The sequence below is a fragment of the Melanotaenia boesemani genome, chromosome 21 (assembly GCF_017639745.1).
Source record: "Melanotaenia boesemani isolate fMelBoe1 chromosome 21, fMelBoe1.pri, whole genome shotgun sequence".
Taxonomy (NCBI): Eukaryota; Metazoa; Chordata; class Actinopteri; order Atheriniformes; family Melanotaeniidae; genus Melanotaenia; species Melanotaenia boesemani.
The window spans coordinates 15681482-15707728 of record NC_055702.1 but is presented as its reverse complement, the minus strand read 5'-3'; the positions used below and the strand labels follow the sequence as shown (position 1 = coordinate 15707728).

The 26247-nt window shown below is 37.8% G+C and overlaps 2 protein-coding genes across 2 annotated transcripts; one reads left to right on the top strand and one right to left on the bottom strand.

Moving 5' to 3' along the window:
- Positions 1-3790: 3790 nt before the first annotated feature.
- Positions 3791-19721, bottom strand: LOC121632806 (integrin alpha-M-like). The gene is made up of 30 exons (XM_041974557.1): positions 19573-19721; positions 18146-18248; positions 17937-18034; positions 17484-17551; positions 17228-17339; positions 16662-16789; positions 16225-16367; positions 15828-15978; positions 15367-15517; positions 14992-15065; positions 14777-14891; positions 14387-14523; positions 14170-14316; positions 13858-14067; positions 13649-13782; positions 11417-11559; positions 11021-11175; positions 10821-10946; positions 7316-7386; positions 6247-6388; positions 6068-6166; positions 5913-5992; positions 5749-5835; positions 5584-5653; positions 5376-5474; positions 5170-5250; positions 4959-5069; positions 4722-4835; positions 4525-4635; positions 3791-4305 (listed from the first exon to the last, which is right to left on the bottom strand). The coding sequence occupies exons 1-30, from the start codon at positions 19607-19609 to the stop codon at positions 4216-4218; spliced, it is 3387 nt and encodes a 1128-aa protein (XP_041830491.1). The 5' UTR covers positions 19610-19721; the 3' UTR covers positions 3791-4215.
- A 1698-nt stretch (positions 19722-21419) lies between these two features.
- On the top strand, positions 21420-25601 carry aldoab (aldolase a, fructose-bisphosphate, b). The gene is made up of 7 exons (XM_041974567.1): positions 21420-21548; positions 22779-22897; positions 23732-23998; positions 24093-24253; positions 24466-24724; positions 24828-25027; positions 25149-25601. The coding sequence occupies exons 2-7, from the start codon at positions 22786-22788 to the stop codon at positions 25239-25241; spliced, it is 1092 nt and encodes a 363-aa protein (XP_041830501.1). The 5' UTR covers positions 21420-21548; positions 22779-22785; the 3' UTR covers positions 25242-25601.
- Positions 25602-26247: the final 646 nt, after the last annotated feature.

Genomic DNA, 26247 nt, shown 5'->3' with positions numbered 1-26247 from the left:
CGGTATAATGACCAATCGCTCGGTGACAGCAGAAGCAACCCCTGCAGATGGGACTTGGTCAGCTGAGGCAGAAGAAGTGGAAGCTGCCCCACCTGAGCCATCCACGGAAGAAGCCCGCTCCAGACGAAGTCACTCATTATCTGCCTTAAGCTGCAACACCAGCTTCTTGAGCTGTTGTATATCATCCTCCATGCTAGCAGCGGGGGAACTGTAAACAAAGATTCACAAAAAAAACAAAAAATAATTTAGATCCCTAAAACGAAAACTGCTGTTTCGGCTCTGACCATGCACCTGCAGAACATACAAAACCAAGACCTACTGAAAGTAAGAAAGAAATAAAAAAACAATACAAAAACCCATCTCTGCACCCCTTAAAGTGGTACCCTACTTGCAGCACCAGAATTTAATGGGACCGGAGAGGGGGGTGCACAGCCTGAGGAGGCAACCAACTGCGCCACCAAGGGACCTCACACTACAGTACAACCCAGTCCACCTTACAGACAGATTCTTAACATACCACGAGGCAGAGAGGTGTTATCATATAAAAAAAAAATATTTTCATTCAAACGAAACAATAATACTTAAACAGATCATAAAACACGCACGTCCAGAAATGAGTGCCCTGAGGTGGAGGAGGGAAACCACGTCAGGGCGTGGGCTTACCATGCAGCAGGTCCAACCACTAAAGAGGGGAAAGAAGTCATCACCCGTGTTAACACTCACACACAATCACACACAGTTAGGAGGGGGAGTCGTGAACTACCACCAAGGATTGGACTGCAGCCCTGGGCCCACCGCACCAGACAAAAAGAAAAGGGGGGGGGGAATTCAATTAAACCCTAACTTCAGGGCAACACATTTAGGACCAAATAGCATGCCAAATTAGGAAACTTAGGAAATGCAACAAACAAATTAATATACAAAAATGAAACTAAAATAAACAAATTAATACAAAATAATGCATCCAAGTAAGCAGCTAAATTAATACCAAACCCTAAAACTTGTTAGAACCACACAAGCCTGCTTGGCCAGGTAGTCTATAGACTTGGCAATCAAATCAACCCCACGTCCAAACTGAAGCGACCGGATTGGAGGCTGAACCGGCTGAGCAGAAAGCTTCACAGAGCCAAAACAGCGGTAGTCCTCCCCAAAGCGGTGGCAAAACTGAAGTGACACAGTGAAGACTCCAAACTGAAGTGGCCGGAAGCTGAACCAGCAGAGCAGAAAGCAGAAAGCTCCAAAAAAAAAAAGTAAAGGATTATGGAATATTTAGTCTAAAATTAAAACATTGCAGTTATTGCCAGCCTGTGAAACAGTGGAGGAAGAGACAATTTAGTAAAAGATACTTATCATTCAGTCCAAATACTGTTTGTGTATGCTATGCCAGGACTAAGGGTTAACCAGAGCACAGTGAGCAAAGTGCCGCCCCATTTCTCCCCAAACACGTTGGTGCCCTATAGATTTTAGTTTTTGATATCAGAGACCACAAATAACTGGTTAACATTACATTAACTTACATTTTTCAATGAGTGGTGAAGATATGAGTGAAGGCTTCTCTGTCTAAGCAGCTTCTAGAGGTCAAGCAAGTACTTTCTCATTGAATCTGGACAGATGGAGATTTACATGTCCAGATTCCAAGCAAAACATGTAGCAAACAGATTAAAACTTAATGTGTTAAACAACATCATCCAGCTGTGATTCTGTATCATTAAAACATGAGGCTGCTCTACAATACTTCCATAGCGTCTACAGCAGCATGACGAGTGCACTGTGTCTGTGATTAAAAAAGAAGGAAATACAATTCAAAACAGAATCTTGCAAATTTCTAGTGCTATATCTGTGTTGAGTGAGTCTAAGTATAAATAATAATTATAAATAATTATTAAATAGCAACGACATTAAGGACAATGTTGTTATTAAATATTCACAATGATTGAAATATTAATAACAATAATTATAGCAATAATAACCTTAGGTAGCCTATGCTATGGATGGCACTGCTTGGCCAAGTCTTCCAGGAATATAGTCAAGGCAAGACAAGGCAAATTTATTTGTATAGCACATTTCATGTACAAGACAATTCAAAGTGTTTTACATAAAAAATTACAGCAGGGTGTAGAAAGCAGTAAAGGTGTATTAGAAAAACAAAGATTAAAATAAATAAAATTAATTAAATAAAAACAGAAAGAAAATGTTCAAATAAAATAGATAAGATGCAAGAAATAAAGTTCCAATGTGGATAAAAACAGTATTAAAACATTATCAAGTTTAAAGATTCCAGCTTAAAGCTACCAGATGCAGATTTGGATATCTTAATAAAAATTATTGTAATGCAGCAGAGACCAGGTGGGTCTTTAACCTGGATTTAAATAAACTGGGTGTTTCAGCTGACCTGAGGCTTTCTGGGAGTTTGTTCCAGACATGTGGAGCATGTAAGCTGAATGCAGCTGGGTTCTCAGGGTTCTAATAGGTTCATACTGGGCCAAGAGGTTACTGATGTATTTTGGTCCTAAACCATTCAGAGCTTTATAGACCAGCAGCAGAACTTTAAAGTCTATTCTCTGACAAAGAGGCAGCCAGTGTACAGACTTCAGAGCTGGACTGATGTGGTCTACTTTCTTGGTCTTAGTGAAGACTCCAGCAGCAGAATTCTGAATAAGCTGTAGATGTCTAATTGATTTTTTAGGTAGAACCTGTCAAAACACAATAATCAAGGCGACTAAAGATGAGAGAATGGACTAGTTTTTCCAGGTCTTGTTGAGACATCAGATCTTTTACCCATGATATGTTCTTAATGTGATAGTAGGCTGACTTTGTGATTCACTTAATGTGTTTCTCAAAGTAAAGGTCTGAGTCCATCAGTACACCCAGATTTCTGGCCTGGTTGTTGGTTTTTAGGTGTATAGACTGAAGCTCTGTGGTGACCTTTAGCTCCAAAGACAATCACCTCAGTTTTGTTTTTGAGAGTAGTTCAGACACATCCAGTCATTAATCACCTCACTGCATTTACCAAGAGCCTGTATGGGGTCTCTGTCTCCTAGTGACATTGTAATATATATCAGTGTGTCATCTGCATAGCTATGATAACCAATTCTGTTGTTCTTTATGACGTGTGCCAGAATATACTACAAAGTTATTAGTTATTAGTCTTTTAACAGTTCTTACAATAAATCTGATGATAGTCTTTGTCGAATTTACGTTCAGTGGAGGCAGCAGCTTTACCTGTCCTGATCTGCCATACCGACAAGACCCAGAACTACATTTTTCCATGACCTGATAAGAGACCTTCAGCTAGGGGAGGTTGAAACAGTGGCCTTTCTGTGCGGAGTTTGCATGTTTTCCCAATGTATGCGTGGATCTCTCCAGGTACTCCGGCTGCCTCCCACCGTCCATGCATGTTAGATTAATGGGTTACTCTGAATTTGGCTTAGCAGTGAGTGTGAGCGTGAATGGTTGGTTGTCTCTCTATGTCGGCCCTGTGATGGACTGGCGACCTGTCCAGGGTGGGCCCTGCCTCTCGCCTGCAAATTGCTGGGTCAGGCTCCAGCTTCCCTGTTTACAGGAAAATTATGTTGTAAACTAATTATGCAGTAAAGTATTTTTCCAAATGTCCTCATTACGGACTCTTCCTAAATGAAGGACAACCATTTCATTTGTTTTTATTTTTCTCTCCATTAAACCTTTTTGCTTGTTTCATTTTTATTCTTCAACAAAAATTAAATATTTTTTTAAATAAATACCAGTGCAACTTAAACTAAATGTACATTTGATTCATATTAAAAATACTAAATATGCTAAATATAAAATATTACAATTTATTACAGAAGAAAGCAACTCACATTCTTTTCACATTCAAGGTTCAAGCAAGACTCCTCTGGACAATAATTCACATTTAGGAAGCAGCTTTCAATGTAAAAGATTTTCTAAATAATAACATAAAACAAGCTGAAAATGAAATTGGTCATACCAAGATTTTGATGTAATTACAATTTTAAGTTTAAAGAAATAAATGTGATCCAGATTTTTCTGAGCTGGCACCTGATGGGCACTTAACAACACATTAACAGTGATCTGTAAAGCTTGATTGCACTATTCATATTCCTAGTTTTGCCTAGGAATCAAATTGACTTTTGTTTTGTGGTCATATTACTATGTTACAAATGGATGTGGGAAACAGCTGGTGTCTGTAAAATACAGAATTTTTTTTTAATATTATTATTCTCCTGTGAGAGCATTTCCTTCAGCCCCATTTGTTGCTCCATCTTCATTAAGCATTTGATTGTATTTGCTCTTAAAAAATCCAGCCTATGAAAAGAAAAAAAAAACATAAGTTATATAAATAAATTTTATTATATTTATGTGGTACCAAAAAAGATATAAGGAGATAAACCAGATCAATAATTATTACATATTGCATTTTCAAATGAAGAGAACACACAAAGTGGTAATCCCTGGCCATAATTTAATTGCAAAATAATAAAAAAAAAAAAAAACTAAATAAAACAAAAACTTCAAGTGTCTCACCTTATACAGACCAGCAGCGAGTAAAGCTAGAAAAGCCAACCCTCCCAGAGAACCTCCTACAATCTCTTTGGTGAAATCTGGTACAGGAAACACTTCTACCTCTGTCTCAATCTGGGAGGTGAGGAGACAGAGTTTTGGTTAATTCAAGCTGTTTAATTAAATAATATAAATCTTAAAAGAGGGTAATGTTTAATCACTTTGTGAACAGGTGGGTTGTTATTAGTTGCTGTTGAGTAGAAGATGTACTGGTCTCTGTCGTACACCAGACTGGCCGTGCTGGTTAAGAGGAATTTGGCAGATGGAAGTCCAATCTGAGACAAAACAAGTGGAAGAATAATTTATTTAGATTTTTATTCTTGCTGAATTTCATGAGAGCTGCCTACTGGTTCTGTAATCAGGACCAGTTGCACTTACCACATCCAGTTCATATTTACCTGCTCTATCCAGGCTGAACTAAGGCTGGCAGAGATTGTATATGTCTTACTCTCCTTTCTTCCCATGAACCGGCTGCACCTAAACACTCTACACTTGGCTACAGAGCAGTCCTGTGGTGGACACATGCATAGAAAGCTGCAGTGAAGTGGACAGTAATGTGCATTTATTAACATATACATTTAAACAGGCACATTATAAAAACATACTTACCACTAATTTCTTTTCCTTTATCTGAGCAACAATATCAGTGACAACAGGTTCTTCATCTTTGTCTCGTTGACAGTCTGCAATCTGACAATAAAGTTGATTTATGTCACTTTACTGGAACTGCTCCTCATTTCACCACATACTGCCATGTCTAAGATACATTTAAGGCTTTTTTTAAGGTTAGTAATTAAATGTTTCTATATATTTACCTGCAGACTGCTCAAATCCTCCCAAATATCTTTGTTACCGAGCTTTACAGGTACCCTGATCACCACAGTGAAATTAAATGCTCTGATGCTATTTGTAACCTGAGAAGGTGAGAAAGAAAAGTTTCAGAGTGTAATAAAGCATCAGGTCTGAAACATAGCAGTAAACTAGAAGATAGTACTGATACTACTGGAAGAAGTAATTTTTCACCTCAACTGAATGTTGGACTGGTTTCTGTGAGTTATTTGCTCCAAAAGTGAAATTGCAGTAGTTGAGGGAGCTAAAGAGATATTGTAAAAATTAAATTAATATTAGACTAGATAGTAAATTCTTGTCATTTCTAAGTTTAATTTTATTTAACTATGAAACACAGACCTTACAACTGAAACCAAGATGTTATATTTCACATCGATATCTTTCCTCTTGTAGAGTTCACTTGAAGGGGAGTGCTGCTGATTCCCACTGAAAGATAAAGATGGAAATGTTTATAGAAAATATTCATATTCCAAGTTGCTGCACCGTCAGCTGAAGAACTGTACCTGGTGGCGTTTGCAGTGACAAAGATCTTCCTGTCAAGTTGACTATTGGCTCCAATCCCATAGGAGACAATGAAGACAGCCTGGAAATGAAAGAAACCAGAGATCAGATGCCTCTTCTTCTGACTCAACAGTCTGCAGCAGCGCAACAAACCAACCTTGGAGTTGCTTTTGAAAACTGGTTTGTCAATAGTGCAGTCTGTCTTTCCTCGAGTTACTCCATCTTCACTGTCCAAAGAGCTGCACTGAATTCTTCCCTGTATTAAAAGACAAAGCATTGATGTGACTTGGAGAGCAACTGATCAGAGATGAAACACACTTGATCCTGATGTCTGACCTGCAGAGCTGAAAACTTCCTGTAAGAGAGACCAGCTGGGTATGTGAGAATAACAAGACTGTTGTATGAGTTTTCCTCCCTGTTCTCCACAGAGACCGTCACATCCAAAAGCTCATCAATGCCAACTGCAATCACTGAGGACCTGAGAGTTTATGAAGATGAACAAGAATGAACAGAGAAAAGAAAACGATAAATACGGCTTAACTCGTCTCCATGTGGATGTGGCCTTAAGGCACTTTGCTTAAGGCAAGGGTGTCCATAGTCTGTCCTTGAGGGCCGCTGTCCTGCAGGTTTTCTATGTGTCCCGCTTATGCACACTTGAATCAGGTTAATGGGTCAACATGTTTGGGCAGAACTTGACAATAAGCTGTTAAGGAAAGTCATTTAATTTGAATCAGGTGTGTTGGATCAGGGAGACATCCAAAACCTGAACGATGATGTAGTTCTACAATTGTTCAGATAATTATTTGACATTTTTACAAAACAATATCAATAAAAATTAGAGAAAAAATTTAAGTTGCTCTAAGACTCTAAGACTTAAAGCAAAACTCGCCAGTTTCGCCAGTCTAAATTCTGATTGGCTGGTAACTTGAGGAATCTACAAGCCACACTGGCTGGTGATCAAACCCTGGTAACAGCCATTTTTTATTTGGAGACAAACTATCTCATTACTCAAACTATAAACTTATTTTGATGCATTAAAGAAAATGACTCGTAAAAAAAAAAAAAAATAGAAAGGTCGGCCCAAAGTTAATATTGAGGATTTTCAAATGTTTTATTTTAACATTTCCATAAACTCGTTCTAATGGGATGCTTCGAAATCACTGAGCAATATTTTAGCCTTTGAATGAGACACACACACTCTAAGACCTGAAGGTAATGAGCTAAAAGCACAGCTATCAAGCTGCGTCTTCGTTTTTGCGGATACAAAAAAAATACAGCAACTGAGTCAATCTTTGAACAGATTATAGTGCTGGATGAAAAGATAAGTGTTCACATAAGTGCACCAAAGAGAAAGAAAAAATCTCTCCAAGCACACATAAAAACTTTTTTTTAAACTCATCCTTACCTGAAGTTGAGGTCCACTTTTAGATTATCAACACATTTCTCATCAGCACCACAGTTGATCTCAAACCTTAACTGTGAAAAACACGATGTTACACACATTAGATCAGAGGGTAATAATAAACTGATGCTGTTTAGGATTTATAATGAAACCTGGAAATGTCAGAACACTTCATCAGATAAATGTATTGATAAATGAACATAAATGAAGAATGCAGATATTGGAAGACAGAATCACATTCTGAAGAAACAAAGCAAGAAACAATCAACATAAAAAATATTGGAAAATATTTTAAAAATTGAATGGACCACCAGGGCAGACCAATATACTCCTTATTAAAAACATTACAGACCTAGACAAGCAGATCAGTAAAGAAGAAGACATAGCAGCAACAATGCATGCAACAACATTATATACCACACCACAAGATCAGTGAAACTGGTCACTGTGAAACACAAGAAGACTTCAACTCTGATCATAAAACTTTAAGGTTAAAAACCTGACCATGAAGAATACGATGAAAACAATGTCAAATTTAAAGTAACTATAACTATAAGTAATTATAACAATGAGCTGTGCAAGGCCAGAGAGCTGCATTTATCTGAAATGATTAACAGGAATGTCAACAATTCTTACACTCTGTTTGCTATGATTGAAAAACTTACAAATCCTCCTATGCAGATAAGCCCAGAGCTCCTTTCCACTGAGAAATGCAACCAATTTGACAACTTTTTTAGCCAAAAAATTAAAACAATTAGGCAAAATATTAATTCCACACAGTCACACAAGAAAATTAGTCTGTGTCTAAAACTCGGAAATAATTCTGATGTCATGTCGTAATGTAAAATGGTGAATTTAAAAGTCCTACAAGAAACAGTTTGGCATTTGAAATCAACAACATGCACTCTGGGCATGTTACCATCCGACTTTTTAAAAACAGTTTTTACCTCAGTAGAAAGTGATCTCCTACTGATAGTTAACAGCTCACTGGCATCAGACATTTTTCCCAAGTCACTAAAGATAGCTGCTATTAAGCCACTCCTAAAGAAAAGGACTCTAGACGCCTCTATAATGAAAAACTATAGACCTGTCTCTAACCTCTCTTTTATTTCCAAGATTACTGAGAAAGTTGTATTTCACCAGCTTAATGACTTTTTAAATTAAAATGGAAATCTTGATAAATTTCAGTATGGCTTCCGACCTCATCACAGCACTGAAACAGCTCTGGTCAAAGTGTTAAATGAGATTAGGTTGAATACTGATTCTGGTCAAGTCTCAGTCCTGGTTCTGTTGGATCTCAGTGCTGCGTTTGACACTGTAGATCACAGAATCCTGTTGCACAGGCTGGAAAACTGGGTTGGACTTTCTAGAGCGGTCCTTAACTGGTTCAGGTCCTATTTAGAAGGCCGGAGTTATTTTGTTACGATCGGCAGCTATGAATCCGAGCGAGTGGCCATGACTTGTAGAGTCCCCCAGGGGTCAGTCCTTGGACCTCTTCTGTTCAACTTGTATATGCTCCCTTTGGTTCAAATATTACAGAACTATAGCATTAATTATCAAAGTTATGCTGATGATACCCAACTTTATGTGTCTCTGTCACCAGATGACTGCAGTCCAATAGACTTAATGTGTCAGTGTCTGGAGCAAATAAACACCTGGATGAAGTAGAATTTTCTACAATTAAATGAAGACAAAACTGAGATTATTCTGTTTGGTAGCAAAGAGAAGAGGGTCAGCATTTGCAAACACCTGGAGACTCGGGCTCTTAAAATCACCGACCAAGTTCCTAACCTTGGAGTGTTGATAGATAGACTCAGACCTGACTTTCAGCAGCCACATCAAAGCTTCACTAAGACAGCTTTTTACCAGCTCAGAAACATCAACAGAATTAAAAGTTTAGTCTCCCAGAAAGACCAAGAGAAACTCATCCATGCATTCATCTCCAGTAGGCTGGATTACTGTAATGGTCTTTTAACAGGACTTCCTAAAAAGAGGATTAAACATCTGCAGCTCATCCAAAACGTTGCTGCTAGAGTTTTAACCAGGACTAAGAGATCTGAACACATCACACCAGTTTTGAAATCTTTACACTGGCTTCCAGTCAGTCCCAGAATAGATTTTAAAACCCTTCTGATTGTTTACAAATCCCAGAATGGTTTAGGCCCAGAATACATCTGTGATATGTTCAGAGAATATAAACCTAGCAGAGCTCTTAGATCCAAAGACTCTGGTCAACTAGTCCAGACCAGAGTCCAGACTAAACATGGAGAAGCAGCATTTAGCTGTTAGGATGCAAACAAGTGGAACAAACTGCCAGTGGAGATTAAACTTTCCCCAAATATAGACATTTTTAAATCCAGGTTAAAAACATTTCTTTTCTCATGCGCCTATGCATGAAGTCTGCACGGAAACTTTTTAACTTATCTTGCTTTTAATCATTTTAATGTAATTTATTATTTTATTGTGATTATGTGTTGATGCCTTTTACTATTTCTAAATATCTGTAATGCCTTTGTTTTATATAAAGCACTTTGAATTGTCCTGTACATGAAATGTGCTATACAAATAAACTGCCTTACCTTGCCTAAAGTCTTCACACACCAGTGTATATAATAGTAATTTAAAAACACACCACATTATAGTCTCTTTCACACACAATCACAAATGTGCACTCACACACACACACACACACACACACACACACACACACACACAAGTACATGTTGCAGCCCTGAAGTTGTCTGGCAGGCTGTTCCACTCGAGGGCCTTGTAGTGGTGAAACGAGGCCTCGCCATAATTTTTGGTTTTGACTTTGGTAACAACAAAAAGGCTGGTACCAGAGCCAGGGCTCATAGCTTAGCAAAAGGTCAGATATGTAGGAATGCCCTAGACCATTAAGACTAAGACACTAAAAGAACCTTAAGATCAATCCTGACATTCAGGGAGCCAATGCAACGATTTTAAAACTGGTTTAACTGGTATAAAGAACACAAGGAAAGTTTTAAAAATAATTATTAAAAACAGAAATGATAAATCCAATGTGCGTTCATTATTGAACTGTTGACATGCAATACAATAAATCACTATTCGCTGACATCCAGCGCTCTGTATCATTATTTTGGCATTATATGATACTTTTTTATCTAATTATTTACCCACATATAAACAATAAAAATATAAATAGATAAAAAAATATATATAATTTTGTTATATATTAGCTGATAAGCTAATCTAAGCTAGTACTTGACATTTTCTATTTGAAATACAAGCCAAAGTAATTCCACATTCTAATAAATTATTCATTTACTGAAGCTTTCTGTATTTCCATGTGATAAAAGATTCAGAGGGGGAAATGACCTTTATCATTTTTAAGCTTTGTCTGCACAGTATCAAAATGACCCCTTCTGGTGGTTCTGGCGTTAAAAATTTTTTTTAGAAAACATAGTGACAAAGAGAAAGCTGTTAATGGAAATGTAATGTTAATGAAGTGTGTTTAAAGGTTGCTTACTGGATGAAAGGTCATATTTTGAGCCTGCTGAGCGAGACTTGGTTTAAGATTTGTGTCAGAAGGTAAACCATCGAAAGTGAATCTGAGCTCGTTCATAAGTGGATTGTGAATATCTTCTGGACAAGCCTGCAACAAGAAAAGGGGAACATTATGACGGAGCAAGAGAAATATTATATCTGTGTAAACTCATTAGGCTCTACCTCAATGAAAAAATTCACACTGCTGCACTGTCGACGTTTTAAGTCCAGAACAAATGATCCAGTTTCCTCTCGTAGTTTCTCTCTGATGTAAGCTCGGTTGTTTGGGGTCTTCCTGGTAGCATCCAGCGTAAAAGTGTAATTAATCTGTGCTTGAGCTGAAACATACAAGAATTTCTTTCATTGTTAGCTTCATAGCATAAATGTCTAAGTCATATTTTGGCTAAATTACAATATCTGTCTAACTGTACTCTCCTAATACTGCTGATTGACTTTCCATCATTACCAATTAAACCTTAAAATTTGACTTAGGCAGTTGTGCTATGAGGCTAATGTTATATAGAAATGCACAGAAATACAAGAATGTCAGTGGAAATAAAAATGAGGAGAAGGAAGAACCTGTGTTCACTTCAGAGTGTCTGCTCATAGTAAAGCAGATTTCAGCTTTGTTCTTCAGGGGATTTGAACAGTCCACATTTTGAGTTGGGATTTCATTTGGGTTGAAGGACACAGTTGCTTCCACCATCACTATAGGCCTTGATCTAGAAAGGACATAATTATGAGACGTGTCAACATCTTGTGGCTTTGTGATCAATAATTAATCACAATAAAAACTGACAACTAGAGTGTCTATAAAAGATTAAATGAAAAATTCTTTATTAATCACAAAGGTAAACTGCAAAACTTTTCTTTTCTTTTCTGAAAAATTCATTGTTAAAAATATATATTAGGATTGTAAAGGAAAATCAAAATGTAAAATTATCCATCCATCCATTATCTTGACCGCTTATTCCATTTCGGGTCGCGGGTGAGCTGGAGCCTATCCCAGCATTTTAACAGGTGAGAGGCAGGGTACACCCTGGACAGGTCACCAGTCTGTCGCAGTGTAAAATTATCATAAATTAAAAAAATTCCACATGAGTTGAGTTTACTAGAACTTTGTGTGGAAACTCGTTTAGTTTTTAGAAATGCTGAAACTAAACATGTCAAGTTATATCAGTTACGGCGACCATTAGACTTTACTCTAACCCATTAGTTCACCTAACTAATTTTAATTATAGCGCCTAGTTGTTTAAACAAACTCTTAAATCAGATTTATGCAAATTGTTTGATTATTTCTAATAAAGACTAAATCACATTGAATCAGTTTCATGGAAAGTCAACTTAAAAACCAACAACTAGTTAGTAACTCAGGACTGCAATCAGCAGAACTGAGCAGATAATTATAAATTATCTCAGTAACAATCACCACAATCCCTGATTCAAACAAGGCAGAACTTACCAACATTGTCTGAATGTAAACATAACACAGGAAGTAAAGCACATTACTCAAGTTTATAGCACAGCAATCACAAAAGGTTACGTTTCAGCTGAATCTAAACTTCCCATGAGCCTTTTTGGTCCTGATATGTTGATTTTTTTATTTTTTATTTTTTTTGTAACCTGTCTTGTCCACCACAGCAAGCAGAATGATGGTCTGGTTGATGTGTTGTGCCAAACAAATTTGCTTTGTCAAGGGGAGTCTTATGGGTTTAAGGCTCCTCTTGATAATCTGATTCATTCATTCATTCATTTATTTATTGTTGAATTGAATCATGGAATCTATGTAATGTTGCTGGACCTGACCGGAGGGGACAGAAAGAAAAGGAAGACAGCAAAAAGAAGCAAAAGGGAAAGCAGAAAGAAGAAAGAGGAGACAAAAACACCATAGACAAAAGGCAACGACCCTTCAATCCACACTATCACCAGACAACAGACTACGATATTTGTACATAAACACACCAGAAAATTTCCTACAGCTTTTACTGAAAAACAAAGCTGCTAGTCATTAAGAGTTCTTAAATAATAACCAAATCAAAAAGACATATCACAACAACAACGGAAGTACCAGATACACACTCACAGAGGAAGAAGAAAAAAAATGATCTCTTAGTGTATAAACCCACTGGACAACTTAGTGACTGTGTCAGCATGCAAAGGATGAGGAATGAGGAGTGATTGTGATGAGGAATGGTGAGTGAGAGGCTAGAGGCAGACCAGGGCAGCCCAGAGACCTGGGCCATCAACCCTGTAGCACGAACCCAAGCTACCCCACCCCAAAGACAACCCCAGTCCCACCCAGAGGGTGGCAGAGGAGAGCCCCAGCCAGAGCCCCCTGCGGTCCTGCCCAGGTCCTCACCATGCCCAGGAGAACCAAAAGCTGAAAGCTGCTAGCAAAGTTACTAGATCCCATCAGGAGGGCCTTTGGGTATCTTCTACAAAAATGTTCTAAGGAAAGCTCATTATATATTGAATTGCCTGGACCACCCTCTCCAGAATGAATTTGTTTTGTTGCCTTTGAGTCGTCGCTTCAGGGCCATTAAGGTGACAGAGTTGTTCTTTTTATTTTGTTTTGACTTCCTATTTAAACAGTTTAAGCACATTTAATGTTTTGGATTGTGTGAATTTCTTTTTTTGACATATGCCATTGGTTCTGATTTTGTTTTAGATGTTTCTGTTGTGATGTCTGTCCTCTGTTTGTGCTCTGACTGCAAAACCATTTTCCCTCCGGTGACAATAAAGGATTTGATTTGATTGATTGAAATAAAAAGTTTATGTTCAAACAAAATCTGGGCTAAGAGCAGGACTCACCTCAGTAAGACAACTGTGCCCTTTGAACCCACCGCTAAGTCAGGCAGACCATCACCACTCTGATCGAAACTCCACTGACTGATTGACATGCCAAAGAACTTTAGTCCTGACTGAACCTCAGAGGCAGCAATTCTCTGTGCAACAGTAGATTATTTAATTAATAAAAGTAGAAAATGGAAGAAATTCTTTCAGCTTTTACACTTGCTCACCTGTGAGTAAGCAGGATTGATTCTTTGGCCTCCTTCAGCATGGAATATGTAGATGCTGCCTTGACCATCGTTCTCCAAAGGTGCTCCAACTGCCAAATCACTAAATCCATCATTGTTTAGATCAGGCAGAACAGCGAGAGAAGACCCAAACCTTCCTCTGCCAGCAGCCCCTTTTAGTACTAATGGAGACTCAAAATAGCAGTCGACATTCTGGTGAACATGTCAGGAAGAGGGAGAGTTTCAGGCTTATTAAAAAGAAGAAAATATAACAAGTAAATTGACTGAATGTCTCTAGATGAAGCTGCTAATTACCAAGTGGGTCAATGTGCAAACGTAAACTCGTCCCTCTCGATCAGAGTCCTTGTACATCGGAGCAGATATGATGATTAGATCAGTGTAGCTGTCAAGATTCAAATCCATCGTACAAACCTCTGCCCCAAAATATTCACCAATCTGGATCTATAAAAAAAAGTTTTTATTTTAAATAAATATGTTAATGCCAAGGACCATCTTAGTGTTAAATACTTACCTCACGTTGATGTGGCTCAAGTTTTTGTTTGTCTCTGTCATTGAAAACCACCATCACAGCTCCTCTGTGTTGATATCTTGGCGCACCAATTATGGTCAGTTGTCCATCTGCAGTTGTAACCACAGCCATGGAGTAACCTAAAGTTTAACAAGTTCATAGTGAAAGGCACTGATGAATATTCTACTTCAGGCAGTGTAGACAAAGTGTTTTTATTTTGCAGATATTTTTTTTATTTGAACATTTTCATAACCTCTGCTAAGAACAAAATTGTCAATTTGTTAAACTGATTAAAAAGACCTGCATGCTGGTCATCCCTAAAACAACACTACTGGTGGAAGCCCTCTCAACAAATACAATGTTTTTTGTTTGTTTGTTTTGCTATATTCTCACCAAGATAACTGTCTGGTCCCACAGTCGTGGGCTCATACGATATTGTCTGTGTGTGTAGATGTCGCTTGTAGCCTCCCTGCCACATATTAGCACCAACAGTAGACATCTGGATTCCCTGCAGGTTTTACAGAAATGTGTTTGGTTAAATAAAAGTCTAAATGCAATTAAATATTTTATTTTTATTTAGTGAGACTTATATTATCCAGTGATTTTACCCCAGGCACATAAGCTGCTCTGAAACCCTCTTGAGACATTTCCATTTTCAGTGAGTCTCCACTTGTTTGAGATCCTGTAGTAGCAAAATAAACAAGAGCTCAAGTTATGTAATGTTACATGATGTCATATAGGATTTTATACAGTGATTTTAAAGAGGCTTACAAAACTTCAAAGTTTAGACAAAGATATTAGATTTAAGAAGTCATGGCTCAGAGCAACAAGTGGCTACTTCTTAAGTTCAGAAGAATAATGTAAAAAAATTCAATAAATTAAATTAAGTTATTTCTTTACTTTTTGCATGCAAATAAATACAGCATTTTTTTGCAGAAAATGGAACAACTGATTTTAATCTGTTGGCAAGATAACACGTGTACCTTCAATAGAAAAAAGCTTGTCTTGCAAATTCTGTCGAATATTCTCAAGTGCGTTGAAGTTTTCAACTTTAAACATATAATTTTCTGTGGGTTCAGATGCAATCATCCTCAGTTCCTCTAATGCTTCCAACTTTGTAGATGCTTCCCCAATCTATGGATGTAAAGAAACCTTGAATTATAGACTTCAGAAGTTGAATTCAAAGGAAATGATTCATATGACAGAAAATGTAAATGTAACAAAGGTAATGCTTTCAATGACTGGTTATTGAGCAGATTATAATTTTGTGAATAAAATCAATTATCTCCGTTCAGTTAAGTGTGTATAAAGTGTGATTGCATTTCTAGAATTTAAGTGACATTTTCATACTTGCACAAACTTTGTAAAAAGACAAACATTATGAAAATGCATGTAAATAAACACTGAAACCTTTTTGTAAGACACATTTATTGTTCCAACTTACCCCAACAGCAAATCGAACTATTCCTTTAGATTTAGCTTTTTCTATCGCTCCTTCTAACTTGTCGTGGTCATTAGAATCTCCATCTGTAATGACTATCAAAATTTTCTTTGCGTTTGGTCTGGAACCGCGGGATGCTACGAAGACATTGTCCCTGGAAAAAAGTATGACTTTTAAATTTCAGTCTTCTTGTAGAATACAATTACAATGTTAAAAAAAAAGGATGTTTTTTTGTTTGAATCTCAACTGAAATTAAATCTTATTTAGTACGTAACATATTGTTGGTATTTAAGATACCTGAGAAAGCTTCTCTTAACCAGAAAAAAAATAATTGTTAATTTTTTCTACACATATTCAGGTTTTACCATACATTGTCGACTAGGATCATAAACACACTTACACAACATTTGTAATGGCTCCAGCAGTGAAAGTAAATCCTTTGGAGTGCTGTATGTTTTTAATTTGAGTTCGCCAATCATTAGTGTCAAATTGATCAAAGTGGTAATGGATTCTGCAGCTTGTGCCGAACTGGGCGATGGCAAACTGCAAAAGTAGACACATAAAATGGATTCCAGCAGGAAATGTGCATTCAAAAGGCAAAATATCTAGAGAAGGATGATTAACTGTCATTTAATTATCAGATTTACAAATTTTTTGTGTAAATTGTTATTTTTACAACCATTTTCTATGTTTAAAAAAAGGTCAAATTAAAAAGGTGTGTGTGTGTGTGTGTGTGTGTGTGTGTGTGTGTGTGTGTGTGTGTGTGTGTGTGTGTGTGTGTGTGTGTGTGTGTGCATGTAAATTATTTCTGTCTGAATAACATGAACATATTATTACCTGTGTATCTTTTCCCAGGAATGACTCAATCAGTTTTGACAGAAAAGTCTTCATGGTCATAAAGTCATCCTCACTTAAACTGCCTGAGCCATCTAACAGAAATGCAATGTCAGGTTGGGTTTGGCAACCTGTTAAAAAGAAGAGATAAATACACATCTGAACAGAAGTATTTTCTCCCTCTTTGTCTACATTTCCTTGTATTTAGTTATACTGTTATTATTTTTCACAGCAGATAAATCCACTGACAGCTAATGCTGTAGCCCCTAGAGGGTGGTCTTTCAGCTGTTTAAATTAGCAAAATAGAAGCATCACAAATGTGGCACAAAACTATTTTAAAGCTCATTCATCTGGCTTTGTAAAATATACCTCCAAAAGATATATTAAAATGTTATTAAATCAACTCAATCACCACCATCATTCGTATTCATTCAGCACCAACACTGGAGGCAAGGAAGGTAATGTGTCTTGCGCAAGAACACAGCAGTAGAATAACTGGGATCAACCCTTTGTTTATCATACAACCCACTGTGACCAGCGACTGAGGTCCTAAAAAGCATTATATTTACTTTCAATAGAAGATGGGACAGGTTGTCTAAATCCATCATCGCCTATCTCGATGCAAACACCACTGTACATAGTGATACTTAGGCACTCTTTTGGAACGGTTGGACCACAAGCCTGTAGAAAATGACAGTATAACAGTTTATTGATTACTTTCTGGTCTTTTAAGCAATGCATTTTCAAGGTACAAAAACAACAACAAAATTAATGTTTGAGAAAGTGTTTGTTTTGTTTTTTTATCTCTGCAGTTCAACAACTCACTGCGGTTTTGTCTGTTTTTGGATCATTTATCATTGTCAATCCAAGAGACATGTTGACAAACTCTGGAACTGTGAAAATATTCAACAGTATTTAAAGCACTCAGTCAAGATCCTGGATGGTATCATGCATTAAAGAAAAAAAGGAAATTAAACAAACATCAACAAATAAAGTTTTTTAAGCAATAAGAATAAAGAACAACTACCATATATTAAACCTCTCCCCATGTTATGCAGTTATTAGCAGCATAGTCTGTGTCTAATCTAAGACTCTGTAGCTGAGCACATTTTCACATCACTTTTCTTGTGGTATACTTTAAACAGAGCGGTATGAAAAACATAGTTCAGTTTCAGTCATCTGATGCATAAGGTTCTGCCCCAAAATCTGTTGAGAAACTCATTGGTTGAAAAACACCTTTAAAATTTCAGATTAATCTGGGATTAAACTGTTTCTTACCTGAGTCTTGCAGACTTTGGCATCCATCAGGGGTGCACCTAAATATCTGACCCCTTTGATTTCCTGAATACTGTTCAAAAGGTGCACTGACGAGCAAACTAGGACAAACATTTGACAGTGAGCAGAAACCACTGCAGGGGAGGTGGGGTGCTATTAACGTTCAGCAGACTACTAACGTTCAGCAGACTACAATGTATTCTCTGACTCACCCTGATCGTCTTTGCACCACCTGGTAGCCAAAACCTGCAGCAGGATTCTGCAGGGACTTCCAAGCCAGAGGCTCAATGTTGAAACAAGGTACAGCTTTTAACACTGAAGAATGAAGAAGAAAAATCCACACGATTTATTTAATCTAAAGTCATGATGTGATTTTTGGTAAATGTTATTGTTCAAATCTCATACGTAATTTAAAAGTATAGAATTTACTGTACATGTTGGTTTTGGGTGTTTGGGGTGAAACAACTGCGTCACTTGGTTTATGGACTACAACTATAGTATGCTATGTTCATAACTTTCCTCATTTTTTGAAAAAAAAAGACACACTGCATGTTCAGTGTGAACTTCTAGTTGACACTTTATTTTTAAATGATTTTTTTTTGTGTGTAGGGAAGGTCTTTCCCCTAATACCACATATTGCATGGCTTTGTTTGTGCCCAATTAAAGCAAAAATTTATTTTAAAGATAGTTAATACAGTATGAAAATGTTCTCTCGTCATCAGAAATGACAAAGCAGATGTATAAAGCGGTGACATTTTGTCTGATAACATCAGCTAGACACTGAAAAATTTCCTTTGCATTTTGATATAACATATTGTGCAATCATGTTTTTGATAGTTATCTGTAAACTGCACTGTGTTCAAGTTATCATGCATCTATATGCTGCTTTTGTTCATTTGTCCTAAATAATCAATGTGACTGACAGTGGTATGATTTCTTATCAAAATTTAAAATAGGTTATATAATAATGTGGATTTTATTTACCTAAACTACCAATGTGATCCTAAATTATTCTGCACAACAGTTTCAAAACATTCAAAAGGTTGTAAAGAACTAAAAATATGCACCTGTTGTATTTTTTGCATTACATGTATCAGTTTTCTAAAAGCAAGTCTTCAAAACAGATCAAGTGCCATGTTAAGATCCTGTCTTTTGAGATCACCTTATATAAGTGAGTAGTTTTCAAACAGAGAAATATTAATATCTTCTAATAGTCCAAAAGTATATAGTAAGCCAATTAAAAGTCAGATGACACAGCACCATGTGTTTTCGTGTGAAAAGAGTCTGATATTCTCACAAACACACATACACTGATCTGTGTGTTAATGTATTCTTGTTGGTGCATATCGAGCAATTCGTGTACACACATTCAACCATTTGTATCCCCAATAGCCTTTCTGAATGTGAAAATGATCACATCTGTGAGGTTAAATACTGTTTGTGTACTTGGTAATGTGTGTATGTATGTATTTCATACATTTAAACTTTTTTTCAGTATTTGTTTGTGGATTTTAACACATGTTTGCAAGTACCCAAAGTTACACATAAAAATGGTATACACGATTTACAAATAATTTTGTAACAATAGCAAGTCTATTTTCTCTTTATAGCAAAATCAGGAGGCACAAATTGGTCTTACCTGACAAGAAAAGTGTTGCTGTGACAATCCAGTCCATTTTCTTACTCCCATGGAAAGTGTGATGTGAAAAAAACTGTGAAATCTGTGGTTGGCAAATACTTTGAGTTGCTGAAAGCGTCAAGAGGAAAACGTTGAAAGCAGACTGCAAAATTCACACTGCTTAAACCTGAGGCAGTCATACAGAGGAAATCTGGTGAAGGAGGAGTTAAAATACTGACAAGTCTTTGCTGTTTGTCAACCACTTCTTCAAAAGAAATTAAAGCTCAAAAGAAATGAAAGCACATATATTTAAGTTTTAAGTTCGGATTCTTTTCTCTTATCTTTTTAAGGGCTGGATGTAGCAGAAATTACATTTTCTGGGCAACTAAGTTGAGATGATGGAGCAGAAATAATGAATGAAAAAGAAGGTAAAGTACTATCTATCCACAGCGCTCGTTGGCACATGTACAGCTGCAGTTTGGCTGTGAAACACTTTCCAAGTGTGTCCAAACTTTTGACTGGTACTGTATATATGACAGCGATGTGACAAAGCTTTACTTAGAACATAAGACCACATTTTATCACTTTAAATACAAACACTTTACAATAAGGTACACACAATTTTGCTTTGTTAAGAAGGAACAACTGAGGAACGAATGAAGAACTAATGGATAGTTAACCAGTATTTACTGGTTAACACACAACCCAGGCTTATTATGGAACGAATGGTTAGTTACCAGGGAAACAGGAGGAAAAGAGGAGTAACTCCTCATTAATGACCCATGCTTAAATTTACTTTACAGAAATATCCTATTCACCATGCATGGTTCAATCATACATCCTTACAAAAAAGAATATAAACAAAGAGGTCTGTTTTTCCTTTATTCTAAACTCCCTCTGTCATTTCTTCATAAGGTTAAATCACTTCAATTTTCTTGGTAAAAGACAAACCAGCTTGTTTTGTGTTTTTGACATATCTCTTTTGACTCATTCTGCTCAGAAAGTGAGTCTTCTGCTCGAAAGTAATAAAGGCACATGTCTATTGTCAGCACAATCTAACACTCAATGCTCAGCCCATAGCTTTGCAACAGGGTTTCATTTCACATTGTAAGTGTGTCTTTTGTGGTGTGATGCAGCAGATTTGAGTGAGAGTGTGAAATGGATATAAAACGTGCAACTAGGCCATGTGCATTTGCAACCTTTGCCAAGCTGGCTGGTTAACCTTCTTTCTGCCAAGCAGCAACGATCAAGAAAGGTCAAGTAAAGGTCAGGAATCAGCGCACTGTGTTGCTGTGTCTGGCTTGGATTTCTAAGGGCAGGTTTGCAATGTTGTCACATGCCCCCTGACCAAGTGTGTGTCCTCATAGTGCATACTACATATAACCCAAAGTTATCTTCCTCCACATAGCCTTTAAAATGACCTCTGTGTGATGAGATGCTCTTCTTGGATGCAGCAAATTTAAAAGTAGTTGTTGCTGAACAGTTTATGGAATCTGCGCTTTTCGTCACATCTTTATGCCTCAAATGTATATGTAAGGTTGCGGTGATGTGCTCAAAAGGTCATTAAATATTTTTGGTAGATGGAGGAAACACTGACATCAAACTAAAGTTTGTTAACCTATTTCATTATTTATTCTGGATCATATATTTAGCTCATCCAGTCATCAGTTTTTAATATACCATGTGCATCAGCTTTACCTGTCGTACCTTCTTTACATCCTAACCTGACTGTCCCATGGTTTCACATTTTCTGCCATTCACTGAAACACTCTTTGCCCTTTCACTGGCTGTTCACTAGCTTGTTACTCCAGCCCAAGCCTTGCTGAATGTCACAAGTCATCTCTAGTTGCGTCCTGTTCTTTTTATAGCTGGACAGCTGAAATGTGAGGGGTCACAATGGGAGGATAAATACAAGAGCCAGCAGGCTGGAAGGGTGTCACAGACGAAGGCCGGATCTTCTAACTCCTTTTCTCTCAGCTCTCCTCCCAACCTCAAAGGTAAAAAAAGATAAAATTTTATTCACCACTTTTATTTTTGGCTTCTTGCTAAATATTTACTTCATTTAAAGTCACGAGGCGCATGTTTCCACTTACACTGAGGTTATATGAAAGTATCATTTCCTAAATACTCACATGTGGTTACTGACGAGCCACTTTAGTTTATTATATGATCCTCCCTATTAGCTGCAGCAAAGACTGCAGCTACTCATCCTCCAGTCTTTTTAGAGTACTTCTCTCTAAAAAGAGTTTAGAAACATAGTTTTTGAAAAGTATTCTTTCGTGTTTATCTTATTTAGTTTTCTGATTTGGTGATGCCTCACTTTTGTGATCGCAGTTAAATTAAAAATGTACTTTTTTCCCCTTTTGGATAAATTAAATTAATTTGCTTATTACTAAATATGGGTTTATAAATTGCATCACTTGCATGAAAATTCTCCCTCAGCTTACATACCAATTGAGATTGCAGTGCCATGTCACACTGCATTACAGGCCGTTGCTAACCCTCCAAGATTTCCATGTACAGCGCACTTGACTTAGCAGTTTAGTTTACCTAATCAAAAATGTTTTAATTTGTCTGGGCAGTGGTCTTGTTAATCCTTTTGCAGGCTCCAGATCACCCCCCCCCCCCCCAGTCTTGCAGCGAACCCCTGTACAAAACAGCTCCACACAGTGTAAATTTAGTCCAACCTATTGATAGTGCAGGCACAGGCTGGGAGAGTGGGAGTGGGGAAGGATGGGGGCAGTGAGGGGGGATGTGGAAAGGTCAGAGATAAGGGGATAGAAAATGGAATAGGTCACACACATGCTTGTCATGATTTCTCAAGTGTGATTAAATACATGGTGGGTGGGGTAGAGGAGTAAAGTAAGAATTCGACATTAGATCTACCCAAGCTGAGAACATTGTGCTGGGGTAAGTGTGTTCATATCAGTGCATAAACTGCTGCTGTCATTACAACTGCAACAACTGCAGTCCTGTGGAAGAAGCTGCAGCTGGTTTGGATATGAGAAGGTGACAGACAGGAAATCATGTAGCTAAACTCACTTTACCACCACTTCCTTTACAGCTTCACATCATGTCTTGTTTCATGTAACAGTTTCTCATACATACACAAGCAAAACCACAAACCAAACTGGGACACACTACAATTTTTGTTCAAATGTTTCCATTGCAACTCTGAGAAAGTTAAGACCTCTGTCTCCCCTTATCTTGCTCCTCCTCTCATTCAGAGTCAGGATGCCTCACGCATACCCTTTCCTCACTCCTGAGCAGAAGAAGGAGCTCAGCGATATTGCTCTGAGGATTGTTGCTCCCGGCAAGGGAATCCTCGCTGCAGATGAGTCCACTGGTAAGTGAATTATTCAGAATAGTTGACTCTCTTCAGGAAACAAACTCATCAAACTGTCTGCACACAGTTTACAATACACTAAACAGTTTGTATGTTTGTGATGAGTAAGTCATCAAAATAAATATGTCAAATCATCAGTAGAGTTGTGTTACCAATGAGAGGGGTATGTAAAATCATAAAACTTGAAGTCCTCACAATTAGGAGTTACTGCCTGCCAAAGAAAAGACTGCTTTTCATTTGAACTCCAACTTACTTATCTATATCACTATAAAACATGGTATCCCAAAGGATACAAAAAAATAGCGTCTTTTCACTCTACTTGTTCAAAATGGGACAGATTGACATTAATCAGCATCTTGTCTGTAAGTACAGAAGTAGACTGGGAGGTTGGAGATGATTCATAACTGATATATCTCTGAGGAAGTCAGAGTCCAACTGGCATGCGGTAACGCCTGCTTAGTATATCATAATGGTTCAGTTTGTGTGAATTACCAGAGGTGAACAACCTCTTAATGAGGATTTTCTTTTTGAGCCAATATGGCACGACTCATGTGTGCACCTAATAATTTCTTGCACTCTACTAGTTTTTAAGAGCAGACTGGGACTTCAGGGAGAGATGCCCAAAAAGACAGGTCCTAAAACAAAGTGTTTTAGACAGAAAGTGATGACTCTTAGTGTATAACGCTACATCAATAAAATCATAAGTCTAGAACTAATACTAATATGGAGTCTATTGTCACATTTGTTTTACAAATGTATCCCAGTGTTTACACAAACACATTATTTAAGTGTTCTGCAGTGTTTTCATTTATCTACTGTTGTTATAACCTGCAGGTAGTGTGGCCAAGCGCTTCCAGAGCATCAATGCTGAGAACACTGAGGAGAACAGGAGGCTGTACCGGCAGCTCCTCTTCACTGCTGATGACCGCGTTGCACCTTGCATTGGTGGCGTCATCCTCTTCCACGAGACCATGTACCAGAAGACCGACGATGGCAAGCCCTTCCCACAGCACCTCAAAGAAAGAGGCATGGTGGTTGGCATCAAGGTCGACAAAGGTGTTGTCCCTCTGGCCGGAACCAACGGCGAGACAACGACCCAAGGTATGCAAAGAAAATATTTTAAAACAAAGTGAGCAATGTACCCGAGTCTGTTACTTTGTTCAACTAATTTAGCTTGTCTTCTCCCTCGTAACAGGTCTTGATGGACTGTATGAGCGCTGTGCCCAGTACAAGAAGGATGGTGCTGACTTCGCTAAGTGGCGTTGTGTCCTGAAGATCACCCCCACCACCCCTTCACGGCTGGCCATCATTGAGAACGCCAATGTCCTGGCTCGCTATGCTAGCATCTGCCAGATGGTTAGAAACATTAGAAATAGAAACTTACAATGTTTAGACCTATAAAGTCTAAAACAACCTATAAAGACAAAACAATCAAAATAAGCATGTTTTGTATACCACTTAAATGTTAAGAAATTAAGATATAGTATATCCCCATTTTTTGCCTCTGGTTTACGAGTCTTGTATTGCAAACACAGTACTATGACTAATTTTGTCCCTGTCTTCCTCAGCACGGCATTGTCCCCATTGTCGAGCCTGAGATTCTTCCTGATGGTGACCACGACCTGAAGCGCTGTCAGTACGTCACTGAGAAGGTCCTGGCTGCCGTCTACAAGGCCCTTTCCGACCACCACGTCTACCTGGAGGGCACCCTGCTCAAACCCAACATGGTTACAGCTGGACACTCCTGCTCACACAAGTACAGCAACCAGGAGATTGCCATGGCAACTGTTACTGCTCTGCGTCGCACTGTGCCCCCTGCAGTCCCCGGTAAGTTGGATGTACACTGTTACTGAATTCTCGATTGAATTGTCTGCATTACCTCCTAGATAACTGCACTGCTAAACTCTCATGTCTTTTTTTTCCTGTACAGGAATAACTTTCCTGTCTGGTGGCCAGAGTGAGGAGGAGGCCTCAGTGAACCTGAATGCCATGAACCAGTGCCCTCTGCATAGACCCTGGGCTCTGACCTTCTCATATGGTCGTGCCCTGCAGGCCTCTGCTCTTAAAGCCTGGGGTGGCAAGAAGGAGAATGGCAAGGCATGCCAGGAAGAGTTTACCAAGAGAGCTCTGGTATGTGTGGATGATAAAAAAAAGAAAACATGCTTAAATAGGAAATGAAAATACTCCAAAGAACTCATTGGATTACTAGCATCAAACTTGACATCAAAATTGTCTTTTTCTCCTCTTGCAGGCTAACAGCCAGGCCTGTGTGGGCAAATATGTTTCTTCTGGAGCCAGCACTGCTGGTGGAGATTCACTGTTTGTGGCTAATCATGCTTATTAAGCATGGACACCTTTCCCAACCGCAACTTACCAGTACTGCATCACATAGGAAAAGAGCACGTCCTTTATGGCAGCGCCTTTGAATGTCTCTACTCACAAGTTACCACAGCAACATTAATAACATCAACAACACCTTGGCAGAAAACAAAGGAGAAAGATCAGGAAAATCTTTGTTTCTAGTGGTTGCTGAAAAATGTTCTGCCACCATTCCCTTACCTTTTATGTTTAAACACCTTTTTTTTACAGGTGAAAATTCCCACACTGTTTTTACACAACTTATACTATTTTTCTTGGTTTCTTTCCATCAAGTGCAGTATATAATCTGCACCAGTACCATGGAATAAAGTCTTTACGCAAACAAGTTGTTTTACTTCCTTTTTGGTACCAAACCATGTTTTAAAGTCACACGAGCCCAACGGTTAGAGCTGAAACCACAGTTTCCTTTTTTTTTATTATTATAGTTATAGTACAATGAGAGAAGCAGCATTTCCAGCACATGAAGAACAAATACAGTTCCATATTTTCACTTAAAAGTCAAACCATATAACTTTACAGAACTTTATATGAAAGCTAAAACCATGGAAGATATCTCAAAAAAGAAATTACTCTTCTACTAGAAACCTAAGATTGTAAGTTTGCATGATTCACAATTACTATTTTCTATTTGAATGTCAGTTTAGTTAAAAACTGCAAAGTGTCGATTAAAGGGCAAAAAAATCACAATAAACAACTTGGGGCAAGCAGCTAGCAGGATTTTTATACATAAAACTTCTCTTGGTCACTGTCACAGTGAGCATCTAAAATATTCCTCCAACTTGCCAACAGCTGCAGATATTTTTTAAAATAATGATAATATATATATATTTTTTTCCTCTATTAAGCTTTGCTTCTGTTGCCACGCCAGGGACTCAAGTCCACCTTTCTAACCAATAGGCTATCACTCCCCCAGCTGTTTTGAGCATGTTCTAAAAATTCTCAGCTGCAGCCCTAATACGTGATGTGATGCA